The sequence below is a fragment of the Amphiprion ocellaris genome, chromosome 19 (assembly GCF_022539595.1).
Source record: "Amphiprion ocellaris isolate individual 3 ecotype Okinawa chromosome 19, ASM2253959v1, whole genome shotgun sequence".
Taxonomy (NCBI): Eukaryota; Metazoa; Chordata; class Actinopteri; family Pomacentridae; genus Amphiprion; species Amphiprion ocellaris.
Window position 1 is genome coordinate 24,597,938 of NC_072784.1, and position 13,596 is coordinate 24,611,533.

General features: G+C 43.4%; 1 protein-coding gene across 3 annotated transcripts in view; it reads right to left on the reverse strand.

Annotated features, from left to right (window-relative positions):
- fbxl16 (F-box and leucine-rich repeat protein 16) overlaps nucleotides 1-13,596 on the reverse strand; it is a 64,854-nt gene that overhangs the window by 22,467 nt on the left and 28,791 nt on the right. For all 3 annotated transcript variants that reach the window (XM_055005139.1, XM_023284957.3, XM_055005138.1), the window contains 3 exons: nucleotides 12,754-13,468; nucleotides 9,525-9,767; nucleotides 2,650-2,915 (listed from right to left, as the gene is read on the reverse strand). In XM_055005139.1, coding sequence (XP_054861114.1) covers nucleotides 2,650-2,915; nucleotides 9,525-9,767; nucleotides 12,754-13,461 — 1,217 coding nt within the window. In that variant the 5' untranslated portion in view covers nucleotides 13,462-13,468. The remainder of the gene's footprint in view (nucleotides 1-2,649; nucleotides 2,916-9,524; nucleotides 9,768-12,753; nucleotides 13,469-13,596) is intronic.

A 13,596-nucleotide genomic window follows, 5' to 3' on the forward strand; every position in this document is an offset into this window, starting at 1 on the left:
AGTCCAACACCCACTGGAAACGAGTTTGACTTTGTGCTTAGTATGAATACGGACACAGCTCTCACTTTGGTTGTATAGGGACCTAATGGCTCGTTTGAGCGAGAGCGGTGCCCCATACTCTCGCAGTGCGTCTCACAGAGCCCCTTGGGGGACACGGTCGTAGGCCTCCTCCAGATCCACAAAACAAATGTAGACTGGCAGGTCGAACTCCCATGACCCCCTCAGCAGCTCCACAAGAGTAAAGAGCTGGTCCACTGTTCCACGACTGGGACGGAATCCGCATTGCTCCTCCTGAATCCGAGGTTCGACAGTCGGTTGGAGCCTTCCTTCCAGCATCCAAGCATAAACTTTCCTGGGGGGGCTGAGAAGTGTGATACCCCGGTAGTGGGAGCACACTCTCCAGTCCCCCTTTTTGAAAATGGGGATCACCACCCCTGTCTGCCACTCCACAGGTACCGTACCTGATGACCACGCGACATTGTAGAGACATATCAACCAAGACAGTCCAACAATGTCCAGAGCCTTCAGCATCTCAGGGCAGATCTCGTCCACACCTGGTGCCTTGCCACCGAGGAGCTTCTTAACTACCTCGTTGACCTCTGCCACAGATATGGGCGAAGATTCCCCCGAGTCTTCAGGCTCTGCCTCTCCCACAGAGGACATGTTTACCGGGTTCAGGAGTTCCTCAAAGTGCTCTTTCCACCGCCCGACAATATCCCCAGTACGGGCAACAGTTCTTCACCCTGACTGTACACAGCATGAGCAAAGCCCTGCCTGCCCTTCCTGAGGCATTGGATGGTTTGCCAGAACCTCCTTGAGGCCAACCGAAAGTCCTTCTCCATAGCCTCCCGGAAGTCTTCCCACACCCCAGTTTTTGCTTCCGCGACTGCCGCAGCTGCCACCCTTTTGGCCAACCGGAACCCATCGGCTGCCTCAGGAGACCAAGCAAGCCAAGCCCGAAAGGCCTCCTTCTTCAGCCTGACAGCTTCCCTCACCACTGGTGTCCACCAGCGGGTTCTTGGGTTGCCACTGCGACAGGCACCGCTGACCTTCAGACCACAGCCCCTAACAGCCGCTTCTGCAATGGAGGCTTTGAACATGGCCCACTCAGTCTCAATGTCCCCAACCTCCCCCGGGATGCAGGAGAAACTCTTCCAGAGGTGGGAGTTGAAAACCCCACGGACAGGGTCCTCCGCCAGACATTCCCAGTTCACCCTCACTGCATGTTTGGGTTTGCCAGGTCTGTCCGGCAGCCTTCCCCACCACTGGTTCCAACTCACCACCAGGTGGTGATCGGTTGACAGCTCTGCATCTCTCTTCACCCGAGTGTCCAAGACATACGTCCGCAGGTTTGATGATACAACTATGAAGTCGATCATCGACCTTTGACCTAAGGTGCTCTGGTACCAAGTACACTTATGAGCAACCTTATGCTCCAACATGGTGTTCATTATGGCCAATCCATGACTAGCACAGAAGTCCAATAACAAAACACCGCTCGGGTTCAGATCGGACAGGCCGTTCCTCCCAACCACCCCCTTCCAGGTTTCTCCATCATTGCCCACCTGAGCGTTGAAGTCCCCCAGGAGAACTATGGAGTCCCCAGGCAGTATCCCTTCCAGGACACCACCCAGAGACTCAAAGAAGGCCAAGTACTCCAAACTGCTGTTCGGTGCATAAGCACAAACAACAGTCAGAGTTTTCCCCTTCACAACACGAAGCCGCAGAGAGGCAACCCTCTCATTCTCTGGGGAGAACTCCAACAAAGTGGCGCTCAGCCGGAGGCTCATGAGTATCCCCACACCTGTCCCGTGCCTCTCACCCTGGGCAATTCCAGAAAAGGAGAGAGTCCAACCCCTCTCCAGGATTCTGGTTCCAAAACCCTTGCTGTATGTGGAGGTGAGCACAACTATATCTAGCCGGTATCCACCTCCCGCACCAGCTCGGGTTCCTTCCCCGCCAGTGAGGTGATGTTCCACGTCGCCAAAGCTAGTCTACGCCACCAGGGGGTGGTGCACCTAGATGTCCGCTCCTGCCTACTGCCTGGTTGGCACAGCACCCAGCCCCGATTTCCTGCGGCGACCCCGTGTTACTTTTTCGGGCTGTGCCCGACCGAGCCCCACAGGGCCCCAAGACTCGGCCACCATGTGCTCTGTGATGAGCTCCCCCCGCCCCAGAACTGGCTCCAGGGAGAGGCACCCGTTTTCCTAGTCCGGGCAAAGTAGAGGCTTCCTTCTTGAGTGCTATCATCAGGGTTTTAGACCATAATGTTAATGAAGATAACTGGTAAATTGAATTGTAGAACTAGAAATGCTCTAGCTAGGATGTCTTGCAAACACCAAACAAAATTACTAAACTAAATATCATGACCTCATGACCCCCTGAATTCATGTGTATCCATTTACATTTGAACACTTAAAGTATGTGTTAAAAGATCTATATGGACACATATAGATCACATTTTTAAAGTTCATAAGTAAGGTGACGTAAATTGAAGCAGAGATTTGACAATTTAATGTTGCATCCACTATATTATATCAAACTGAAATCATTTTTACTAGATACCTTCTGCTTTTATTTATTTTGTCAATTATCTCGTTAAGCACAGATTTTGAAGGTTGAAAGCACAGTATCACAAACAAGACTGACCTGTCCAGCACCAGTTCTTCCAGTTTATGCAGATCACAGGCAATGTACTCCAGGGCCATGTCAGTGATCCGAGGGCACCAGGACAAGTCCAGGCTGCGGAGCTTACGCAGGTTCTCAGCAACCAGCTCCACACCATCATCAGTGATCTTGGAGCAGCCAGAGAGGCTGAGGGCAGTCAAGTTAGGAAGGCTGTGAACCATGTTTACCACACCATGATTGGTGATCTCCCAGCAGGAGTGAAGCCGCAGAGTGTGGGTGGTGTAACCCTGCAAAGGTATTCCAATTATTATTCTTTATATGCAATCATGAATAAAGAAATTGATAACAACCTGGGGCTGCTTTATTATTACAGATGAGCCCACCACAGGCTACTCAGAGTATTTATTCACACAGAGTTCTTTGAGCTACAGCTATGTATATGATTAAAAGACACTATAGTGTATGGCAGTCTTTTCAATGTTGAGGGATCTACATTTCTATGATTTACAGACCAGCCATCTCATATGGTTTCTCAAAATCAATAAAGAAATCCTAAAAAAATTTGCTGGATTCAATCTCAATATCAAAATGAGATTTTGATACCGAGATTGCTCTCTCTCTCTCTCTCTCAAGTCAACAGGTTAATTACAAGTTGGTCATTAAAGCCCTATTCGCACGGGATTAGTATTACCTGGGGACCTCTGGTAATTTGTGAATTACCCTAGGACGTCTATGTTTCTCGCAGTGCATTCACACAGGATAAGCGAAGTCTGTATTTTACTCAAATTTACTGACACTACAGCCCGGATATGATGTCAAATCTGTGCAGGTCGCAACATCCGCTGTTGTCACGTTCATGTGCAAAGTGGCCAGCTGCTATGGCCGCTACATGCAAAAAAAATAAAAAATCAGACATTGGTCGCATGAATAAACATTAAAAACATTAAAAGTCTATGTTGTAACAACAGTATTGTTATAGGGTCTCATTAGGTTTGGACACAAAAGCCACTTGGTTTGGTTTGTGGAAAGCTTGTGGTTAAAATGATCACTTTTAACGTGGTATGTAGTTGTCATGTCAACAGTAAATATGTCAAAGCAGCAGCGTGACTTGAGAGCAACGGGCAGCATTGTCGGGATAACAGGCTGTCAGGGCGCTTGTATTAAGCCTGTTGAAAGATAGGCCAAGAAAAATGTTTCTTACCACATGCTGCTATGCATGTCATCCATCTCTATATCCTCCCAAATTTCCCTCTTCTTGTTGATCTGATTTTGCTGTTTCTGTGAATGGTCCACAGGCCTGTTGTATATAGGCCTACTCCTGCATTTGCTCCTAAAATGCTGTCAATAATTTCCACCAAGCCTCCATAATTCAACTGAGAAAGATGTAGAAAAAGATGCGCAATAAAAAAAACAACAACTAAAATACCCCCCAATCACCGAGATGCAGATTCGCACGGGACTAGTATTATCCCAGGATGTCGGTGTTTGGCAAAATATAGTAGGTAATTTGCAGGGGAATAATTATTTTACCAATTACCGACATGGCGCATTCACATGGGATTAACATCACCAACTTCCTCTGCAATTATTACAAATCACCAGAGGTCCCCAGGTAATACTAATCCCATGCGAATAGGGCTTAAGACTGATTAGACCGTACATTTACATTGTAACTTTGGTTCTGTGTGCGTCAAGAGACTATCTTGCTACTCTGTTACATTTTGCATATGTACATATGCTGTTCAACATGCATTGATATTTCTTCTTTCTATAAAGCACCTGTGCAGACACGAATTCACTGATAGTTTGATCAGATTGTGTCACTGAGTGGCCAAGAAGAGCTGGATGGACAATCTCTTCACATAGAGACCCAAGATTACAATATGACCATATGGTCTCTATTGTGTCAAGACAATATCTCCACTCTGTTGCATATTTCATATGTATGAGGTAACTCTTTAAGACACTCTGCAAGGAGATGGGGCTGCACAAACCACTGGTATATGACAATTTAACTGTTTGCAAATGTACACTATTTAGATACCAACCAGGCAGAGGCCCTGCATGACGCAAAGAGCAACTCTGAGAGACAGAGAGGCTGCTTAGGCCAGTCTGCAAGATGCAAAACTGACCCCAGTGACACCGTTAAAAGTCAAAAGGAAAAGGCCAAACCTGTGAACAAAGTGGCCACTCAGATCAACCTGCAAGCAGCTAAGCTTACCAAGGAAGACAACGAAGGTCAACGGGAGCCTGGTCCAATCCTCCACTGATGAGTGGACTCTGCACCCAATCTCAGCAGCCAGGCCATCAATCTGAGCACAGCCAGGAAGGGATGGAATAGCGTTTTGCTGACTAGAGATAGCAGGTCTTCTCCAACGTGGAAGCTTCCAAGCATCCCGTTTGAGAGACGTGGAATCACTGGGACTATGGCAAAGAGGTGCCACTATAATCAGCCTCACTTCCTCTGCCTGAATCCTTGGAAGAAGCGGCTGGAGGAGCATGAAAGGAGAGAAGGTTAAAAGCACTCTGGGGTCATATATTTGCCAGGGCATCCCACTCCGGAGGTGGATCTGTCAGAGGTGCCTGCCTAGCCCCCCTTTCTGTTTGGTTCTCTATTCTCCTCTCTCCTTCTCTTCTCCTCTCTCCTTTTCTTCCTCTCAATCTCTCTCTGTCTCTCTCTCTCTCTTTCTCTCTCTCCCCTGTTAATTATTCATTCACCAGGTATTCAAGACAGCTGTGGACCGGCACACCTGTCCACAACCAATGCTCTCCATAAAGCTTGGCTCTTTACTCACTCCCTGTCAGATTGTAGACTCAGCTTTCACTGTTAGGTAGTCAGATCTTTTGAAAGTCTGTCACGTGTGTAAAGTTTTGACTAACGCTTGTTTGCTCTGCCTGCATTTACCGTTGGTCTGCGCTGTCTTCAGCCTGCTCAGCTTTGTTGAGCCCCCGCTGCTGGCTCCCCTGGACCTCAGTAACAAACTCGAATCCCAGCTTAACCGGCACTGTTGAGCCACCGTTTTGTTTAGCCTTGGCTTTATTCTTTGGTTAGAACCTCTTGTTAGGTTTGAGTCCAATTTACTTCTTTGTTAAATCTTTAGTTCTTTGACTAGAGTTTGGTTTACTCAGTTCACTCTGTTCTGTTTATATAGTTTAGTCATTCTTGTAATAAAATTCCTTTGTTAAATTTGATCAGCCTCTGCCTGCTACCCTGTGTCCTCACTTCAGGTTCAAAACCTCAGCCTTGACAGGATCATCATCCCATAAGAGAAAAGACAATGTGCCAACTCTCTGGAGTTGAAAAGGTTGAAATGTTGCCTTACCAAAGTAACACCAAGTCTCCTCAACCCGCCTGGGTGTGGACTTCCTCTTGACATGATTTCTGCTACTGTGTTCACAGTTTTCAGCACGTGTGACTGAGTAATCAGAAGAGGGGATGAACCCTCTGCCAACCTACCGATTGATAGCCACTGCAGTCATTGTGCTGTCTTTCCTGGAAATGACGTTGTGACCTTACAATCTTGGTAGGAACTGCCAGTGAGCAACAGCAGGTCCAGAGGCCCTTGACCCCACAGACACCATAGACCATGTTCCAGCCTACTGGGGAGGATCCTGTGAAGACCACACGGCAATAGATCACAGGTCCTGGAGCACTTTGCTTTGCTCTGCGTTGGGTTAATCCCTCCCCCAGCAGATCGTTAGTAAGTCCCCTGAAAAACCACCACCATAGTCCAGTGAAATCACTGTAGACAAAGCCGTATGGTCAAGAGGCATCTTTGGACAGGCTGCATGCACAGGAAGGAGGAAAAAGATGCTTTCTACAATGGCTTCCATTCGGCCCATGAAGCAAAGACAGAGACTGTAGTTGGCCTAAGAATGTAGTTAAAAGAAACTGAGGTTGATTTAGAAAGCCTGCCAACTTTTTGGAGTCAGGACATTAGTCTCCTTCCTGAAGTCCCGAACCATGCTCAGAAATGTTGTCACCTGGGATGGCCAGAGACTACACTTTATGATGTTAAACTGCCACCAGGGGCATTACGGTGCTGGCAAAGACATGCTTGACTTAACAGTCCAGCTCTCGAAATGAGCCATATGCTGGCAGGGGGAAATGCAGCCGCAGCAACTGGCTCTTTCAAAGATGTCAACATGGGCAAAGGAAAGTGTCCTCATATGCACTCAGCAGGGATCCCACCTAGTGTGTTAGCTTAAGAAGCTGCAAGCAATATGCTTTGTAGGAATCACAGTCATGCCTTTTTTTTTCAAGGAATGCTGGTTCAACTGGGCTGGAACAGAGTTTTTTTTTTTTTTTTTACTGCTGTTAGCTGACGTAAAGTCTGCACTCAGCATGAGGCCAACCAAGCATGTTAGCTCAAAAGCCCGCAAGCAATGCATTGGTATTGGGAACCACAGCTGCAGGATGCAGAGAGTCTGGTCTGGCTAGCCAGATTCTGGATATTGTCAAGAGGAAAAAGGGTGCTTTGAGGATCTCTAAACCTTAATAGCTGCTCATCCTCCTGTCCCTCACTGGCGACGGCTCTAAAAAAAACATCCAATGTGCAGTAATAACTTTCCTGTGCCGGGAAGTTGGCACTCAGCAGGAATCCAACTGAGCGCGTCAGTTAACGAACCCGTGAGCAATACGCTGTAAGGAATGACAGACATAAGAACACCTTTAAGAGATATGCCGGCTCGATCTGGCAAGAATAGAATTTTTGTTAGCCAAGGTGGAAGTCGGCACACAGCACGGGCCCCACCGAGCATGCCAGTTCACGAAACCGCGAGCAATTTGCTAGTATTGGAAATCACAGCGTCAGGAGCTGGAGAGCCTAAGGAACAAATCTAATAATATCTAAACAGGGAAACAGTTAAGTAGATATATGCAGTAACCCACGCACATACATAAAGATCATTTTGAAAGTAGCATGGACTGTCACACTGTATCCTGACTGTGGTGGAGATCAAACAAATAGTGAATTCACGCCAGCACAGATGTTTTATAGGCTAACTGTGCAGGCAAGTCAGTGTGTCTTAAAGAAATATCCACATATCCTGATGAGAAGGGGGGTCATTCTCCATGGATATGAAATATGTAACAAAGTGAAGAGACTGTCGAGAGGCAATAGAGAACTGTTTAAGTGGAATGTCATTTTTCTTGGATCAAACCAACTGAATATCATTACTTGGTCTTCCGCACATCATGGCTAATATTGAAACCAGTTTCCTTAGTAAATAGTATATGTTTAGAGTTAATTATGTCAAGATTTTCAATAATTCCTAATTCCTTCTTTAAGCACCTTTACTTTAATTTCCTAACCACCTAAACCTTATCGACAGTTGATAGCTTATCAGCATATGATGGCCATATGAAACAGTTCAGGGTTGTATTCCATAAATTGAAGAATTTGTTAATGCCGAATCAAGGGAAGCTGTGAGCTTTTACAGCCCAGTTTATATTATTTCTTTTTCAGTCACCAAAGTAACTGATGGTACGTGTCCACTTCAACGGTCAATTTCCTGCATCCCATTCATTATCTCTATCTCTGCATTTCATGCTGGTTTCGTTGCGGTGCATTTCAAGCTGTGATCCGGGGTGTCTCCCTGGAGCTCATTTGCATAAAGTAGACTTGAGTTCTACTTTATGCAAATTTGGTGTTGTGTACAGAGGTCTGACGCATCGCAAAAACTTTCATCAAACATCTAAACTAGCCATCGTTATTACTAAAACAAAGACAGATTCAGCAACTGCACAGCTTATTTTTCGCCTCAAATGCTTTCAGAAACACTTTTCGCTGAACTGTTTTTGTACTAAAAGAGAAAGTTTGCGACCGAGCTACCGTGTTGTTCAGATTTTCAGATGCAGCGCGTTTACATGCAGACAAAACAGATCCAGTGGATACGTACCATTAGTCCATGAAACAAATCTGGTCACTTATTGGTTTTCTTCAAAAAAACAACTTTCTCTGTCTGCTCCCCTCCTGCTGAGGCTGAACAAACTGTCTGGCACAAAGTTTATTTGACTGATTCATACAGTACATATCAAATCACATTTCAGTGTACATCAGGAGAAGATCAAAAGAGATGCTTGTTATCCAAGGCGTAATTTTACTTTTGCTATAAATGAATCAGTCATCAATGACCAAAAAATGGTATCTCTGTCCTCACACTGAAATGTTCCACATGGTGGATTCCTTAACTCAGAATGAAATACATACACTGTTTGTCTTTGTGTCACTGCAACTCTGTTGACACTAGCGCAACTTGCGCATGCATTGTAAATACAAAAAACTATGTGAAGCCACTGATCTACAAAATAAAAAAGATGCATTTTAATGCCGTGAATGGCCACGCTGATCAAAAAGGTCCTTTACCATTTTAATTCTCCTGTGTTACCACTTGGGTCCATTTATTGAAAGTCCAACATTAATTTTTCTTTGTTATCTTCATGGGTCCCCATCAAAACCCCTAAGAGACATATGAGGCTTTAAAGCTCTTAAATTGTCCATTATGTTCACCACTCAGTAACTGTTCATCTGATGTTGGCAAAAAGCAGTTTATGTACATTAGGTTTATCAGAGCTGTTGAGAGTTCACTGAGAACAGCTCACTGCTTCTGCCAGAAACACTTTAGTACAGAGAAGCTAAGAAAGACTGAAAAGCACTGTGGAGCTTAAGGGAACTTTTTGTTTTTGCTGGACAAAAACAAAAAGTTGGCATTTTGTTTTTGTCTTTACATAACTAACCCTTCTATTATTAAAAATAGACATAAGAACTTCATATGAACTAAAATATGATCAATGTCTACTGAAAGATAAAACATTTTAATCCATCATAAAAAATATGGGGAATGAATGTGGACAGTAAAGTATCAAGTTGTTACCTCTTCTTTTGACATCCTACCTGTTTGGCTGTAAAGTAAGCCATGGCCGTATCAGTGACATGGTAGGCCTGCAGGCTTAACTCTGATAGGTTGGGTAAGAGCTGTGAGATAGCAGCAATGGCATCATCTGCCACATTGATGCAGTCACTGACGCTGAGGGAAGTTAGCCGGGCATTGAGGCTGGACCATAGGCCAGCCTCTGTGAAGTCGTTGCAGCCTGACAGCTCAAGGTGCATCAGGCCTTGCATTTGCTCCAACATGACCTGCAAAATAACAGCCAGCCACCAATAGTGTTAAAGAATGTGAAGATCACACTACGATCCAAAACACTATTTTAAGTAGAGTCTTTCGTAATTACATTTAATTCCATAAATAAACTCCATTTAAAGTTAATTCTCATAGTTGTACCATTTTGTAATCAGCATATCTAGCTGTACTCAACATTTTAATCAACCAATTTCTAATTATTAAACAAGTCTGAATATCTCTGCAGTATATACATATAGACAAAATCTGAAATGGTTTAATTTCTTTGGATTTTTGCTGCTGATAAGAGGTTTGCATTTTGCTCTATAATCTGCAATTCTGCTATCCAAGTCCTGTGCAAACTGTCTTCTTAACAGCTCTACCAATGCTGTTAACAGCTCTAACAATCATCAGGTGTTGTTTCCTATGGACAACATGTAAGTGACTTCTGTTTTTTAAGAAGTCTCCACAATGCTATATTTGATGAATCAATTTTGTGTTCTTTTCTTGTTTGTTTTCTTTTCTTACAGATCAGTGGCTCCTCTGTTACCTTCAATTCTCTGGTACTCATGTTTGTGTATGCTAATCACAATCTCAATAAATGAAAAGCCAACAGAAATTAAAGCTAGACAGCATATCTCATTTTATGTATAAAAAAGCCATAAAAAATAAATGTCTAGGCAACAAATCACATACAATATTCAGTTATGACCTTGTCCATAGTAGAAATCAAGTTTTTACTACAGGCCATATTATCTGGATATACAAATTTACTACTCCAGGTCAGTGCTGTCACTAGAGGAAAAAAATGCCAAAAAGTTGATAAGAAGAAAATGAAGTGTGCACACTACTATCAACAATGTGCCACATAACTTTAAACGTGTTCTTCAGATAAAACCGCCATTGCAACATAATGCTGGAATTAAATAAAAATTAGCTGCAGTAAACTGTTGTGAATGAAGCAGGTTGTGATACTGAACTAAATGGATAATTTCCCAGTTTCATTTACACATTTGATCTCTACGCTTTAAGAGAATAAATGTCCTCCTACTTTTTAAAGTGCTTTTTATTATTATTTTTTGCATTTCCTCCTTTTGTGAACATGACTTTTCCTTTACAATGTACAACAAAATGGCAATACAAAAGATCAGCAATCTAAAATGGAAAGTCCATAGATCATGCAGCAAACAATTCGAGCTTTCTCCATGGCAACCATTCACTTATCCCAGAATAGCAGCCTAGCCTAGCAAGTATGTAAGTAAGAGCCAATAGAGAGGCACTCTCCAAGCATTATGCCTTTTTGGTCTTCGGAATACAATATGATGGCAGACACAAATGGATTAAAAGACAAACTAAACGGTGAATAATAATCCTAAAAACAGTCTCCAACATTGTCTAACAACTTTTATAAACTGGTACATAACTGCAACGAGACAAAAAGTTAACTGCTTCAGCCATTTTTCAAATTAAATTTAGATGGAGACTGACTCTGCATTTTGCTGGTCCTCTAATGTGTACCTCAGAACAACAATGTCCATTCCACCAAAGATGGTACTGACCAGGAGTACAATAAATTCTGTTCTAAAAGCGAGTATTCAAATTATGACAGTCTCAAATAATCACCCAGTTGCTACTGATGACCCTATCTAAGATTATCTGTAACTTAACGGCTGTTCAGGTAAGTTCATCATAATGTGCATTTCCACAGCAGTAATTCCTAGCAAGGCAAACAACTCACTAATCTGCTCCTGCTCAGTTTTTATTCTTTTTAGTGTTTTATATCCTTTTTATTTGAATTAAAAATGTGTTTGAAATTATGAATCAAAGAAATAGAACTCACTTCCTGAATACATATATGAAACATTAAAACATATTAAAATTAGGGCTGTCAAAAATAACACGTTAACGTGGATTAATCCATCATCATGAATAATCAGATTTTAAAAAATCCACGCAATTAACGCAGACACTAATAAAACTACCAGGTTACATCAACATATATCACACTAATTCAGTTAGACTTTATGATGTTCTGGACCTTTGCTTTAATACATTTTCTCTGACTGGACCTCTTTGAATTTTAGTTGGATACCCCTGCACTAAACAGCGCATTTGCCCACTTTTTGAATACAAAAAAAACCCCAAAGACGGAACAGTGGACCAACTTACAGTAATATGAACATTCTACAGGAAGGAATTTTCTTTTCACCAAAGCACAGGTGTTTAATAAACATGTTAAGTGCGTATATATTCCCTTCTTTCTTGAATCTGTAAAATGAATGTGGTTAATATAGATCAAAAATGAATGAAATTTAATCGTTTTTAATCGAAATTAATCCACAGCACCCCTGTGATTAGTCTGATTAAAAATTGTAATCATTTGACAGCACTAATAAAAATATATGAAACATATTTAAAGCCTACTAAGACACGAGTCTTACACAAGGAGAACACATTTTAACGGAGACATCTGGTGGGAAGTGTTGAATTCCATTAACAGCAACTAAAACACTGAAGGCAAGATGAAAAGCATACCTGAATACAAATATCATTTCTTTGAATAAAAACAGTGTTTGTGTTCATAAGTGAAACTCAAAACAACAGAGTGATAGAATGACACGACGCTTTGGAAAAATTAAGACCAAATTCATCAAGGCAACAGGTAAATATAGAGGTAGTGTTAAGTGTCTATCAATAACAAAAATGAAAACAGAAGCAGTCTATCAAATAAAAACCCAATACAGAAATAGGGGAATAATTTTAACATTTTAGTGGCTTTTTCACCAAATAACCATAATAAATTGGTGGCTGCTGATAACTGTGGATAATCAGTGCAATTATTTTGTTGCCTAATTCCCTGCTGAGACTGCAAGGATTGAAATGAGGTGGCTTCACTATACCAGGTATAGCTACCTGATTTAGCTATGGACCCTATCCCAGGGACTTTGAATCACCTACTATGTGCATCAGTGAAAATTCTCTACCAAACACTCAATGACTTACCTCCAAACCAGCATCTGTGATGGTGGACCTCTTGAGGCTGACTGAGCGAACACCCTTCTTTGACAGCGGGTAGTTGTCAATGAATTCACAAATGTCGAGGTCTGACACACCCACTAAGCAAAAAGACTGGAAGCCACGCAGGGCGAAGGCCTGCAGGCTGACAAACTCCTTCTCCCCATTGGGCAGCAGGGTGTATAGCTCCTTAGCATGCAAGATGGGCGTCACACCCTCCCAGAACTTGGGCTGGTACAGCACCTTGCGCCATGTCTTGCATACCTGCGCCAGCAAACATTTTTCAGCTGTAGTGAAGTACCAGAGCAGTCGGTTGAGCAGCTTCTCATCTAGGACAAGCTGACGCTCCAGCACCATGGGTTTAGGTGGGGTGAGAGGAGGAGGCTGACGAAGAGATGGCTTCAAGCCCACCAGAGGCTTTCCAGGCTCTAGGTCAGAGGCCAACAGAGGGGCTGCAGCATGAGGCATGCCAGGGACGTCCAAGTGATGGTGGTGGTGGTATGGAAGGGAGGATGGTGGAGGAGGCAGAATGGATGGTACCGAGGAGGACTGACACAGACGGTTCTTGGCAGCAGGGGTCCCTTTGGTGATACTTGCACTGCCTAAACCATTCGGTTGGCTGGGGGGTAATTTCACCATACCATTACGGGTCACACAAGGAGACTTCAGCTCACTGGGGGTGGACATGTTCAACATTGGGAACCTGGTGAAAGAGAAGAAATACAAAGTTTGTTGTTAAACACTGGATACTTGTGTGAAGGGTAATTTACCAAATGACAGGTGCATTTGTTTTGGTGGACTATTGCCACATAGGGAGACTGGCACTGTCAT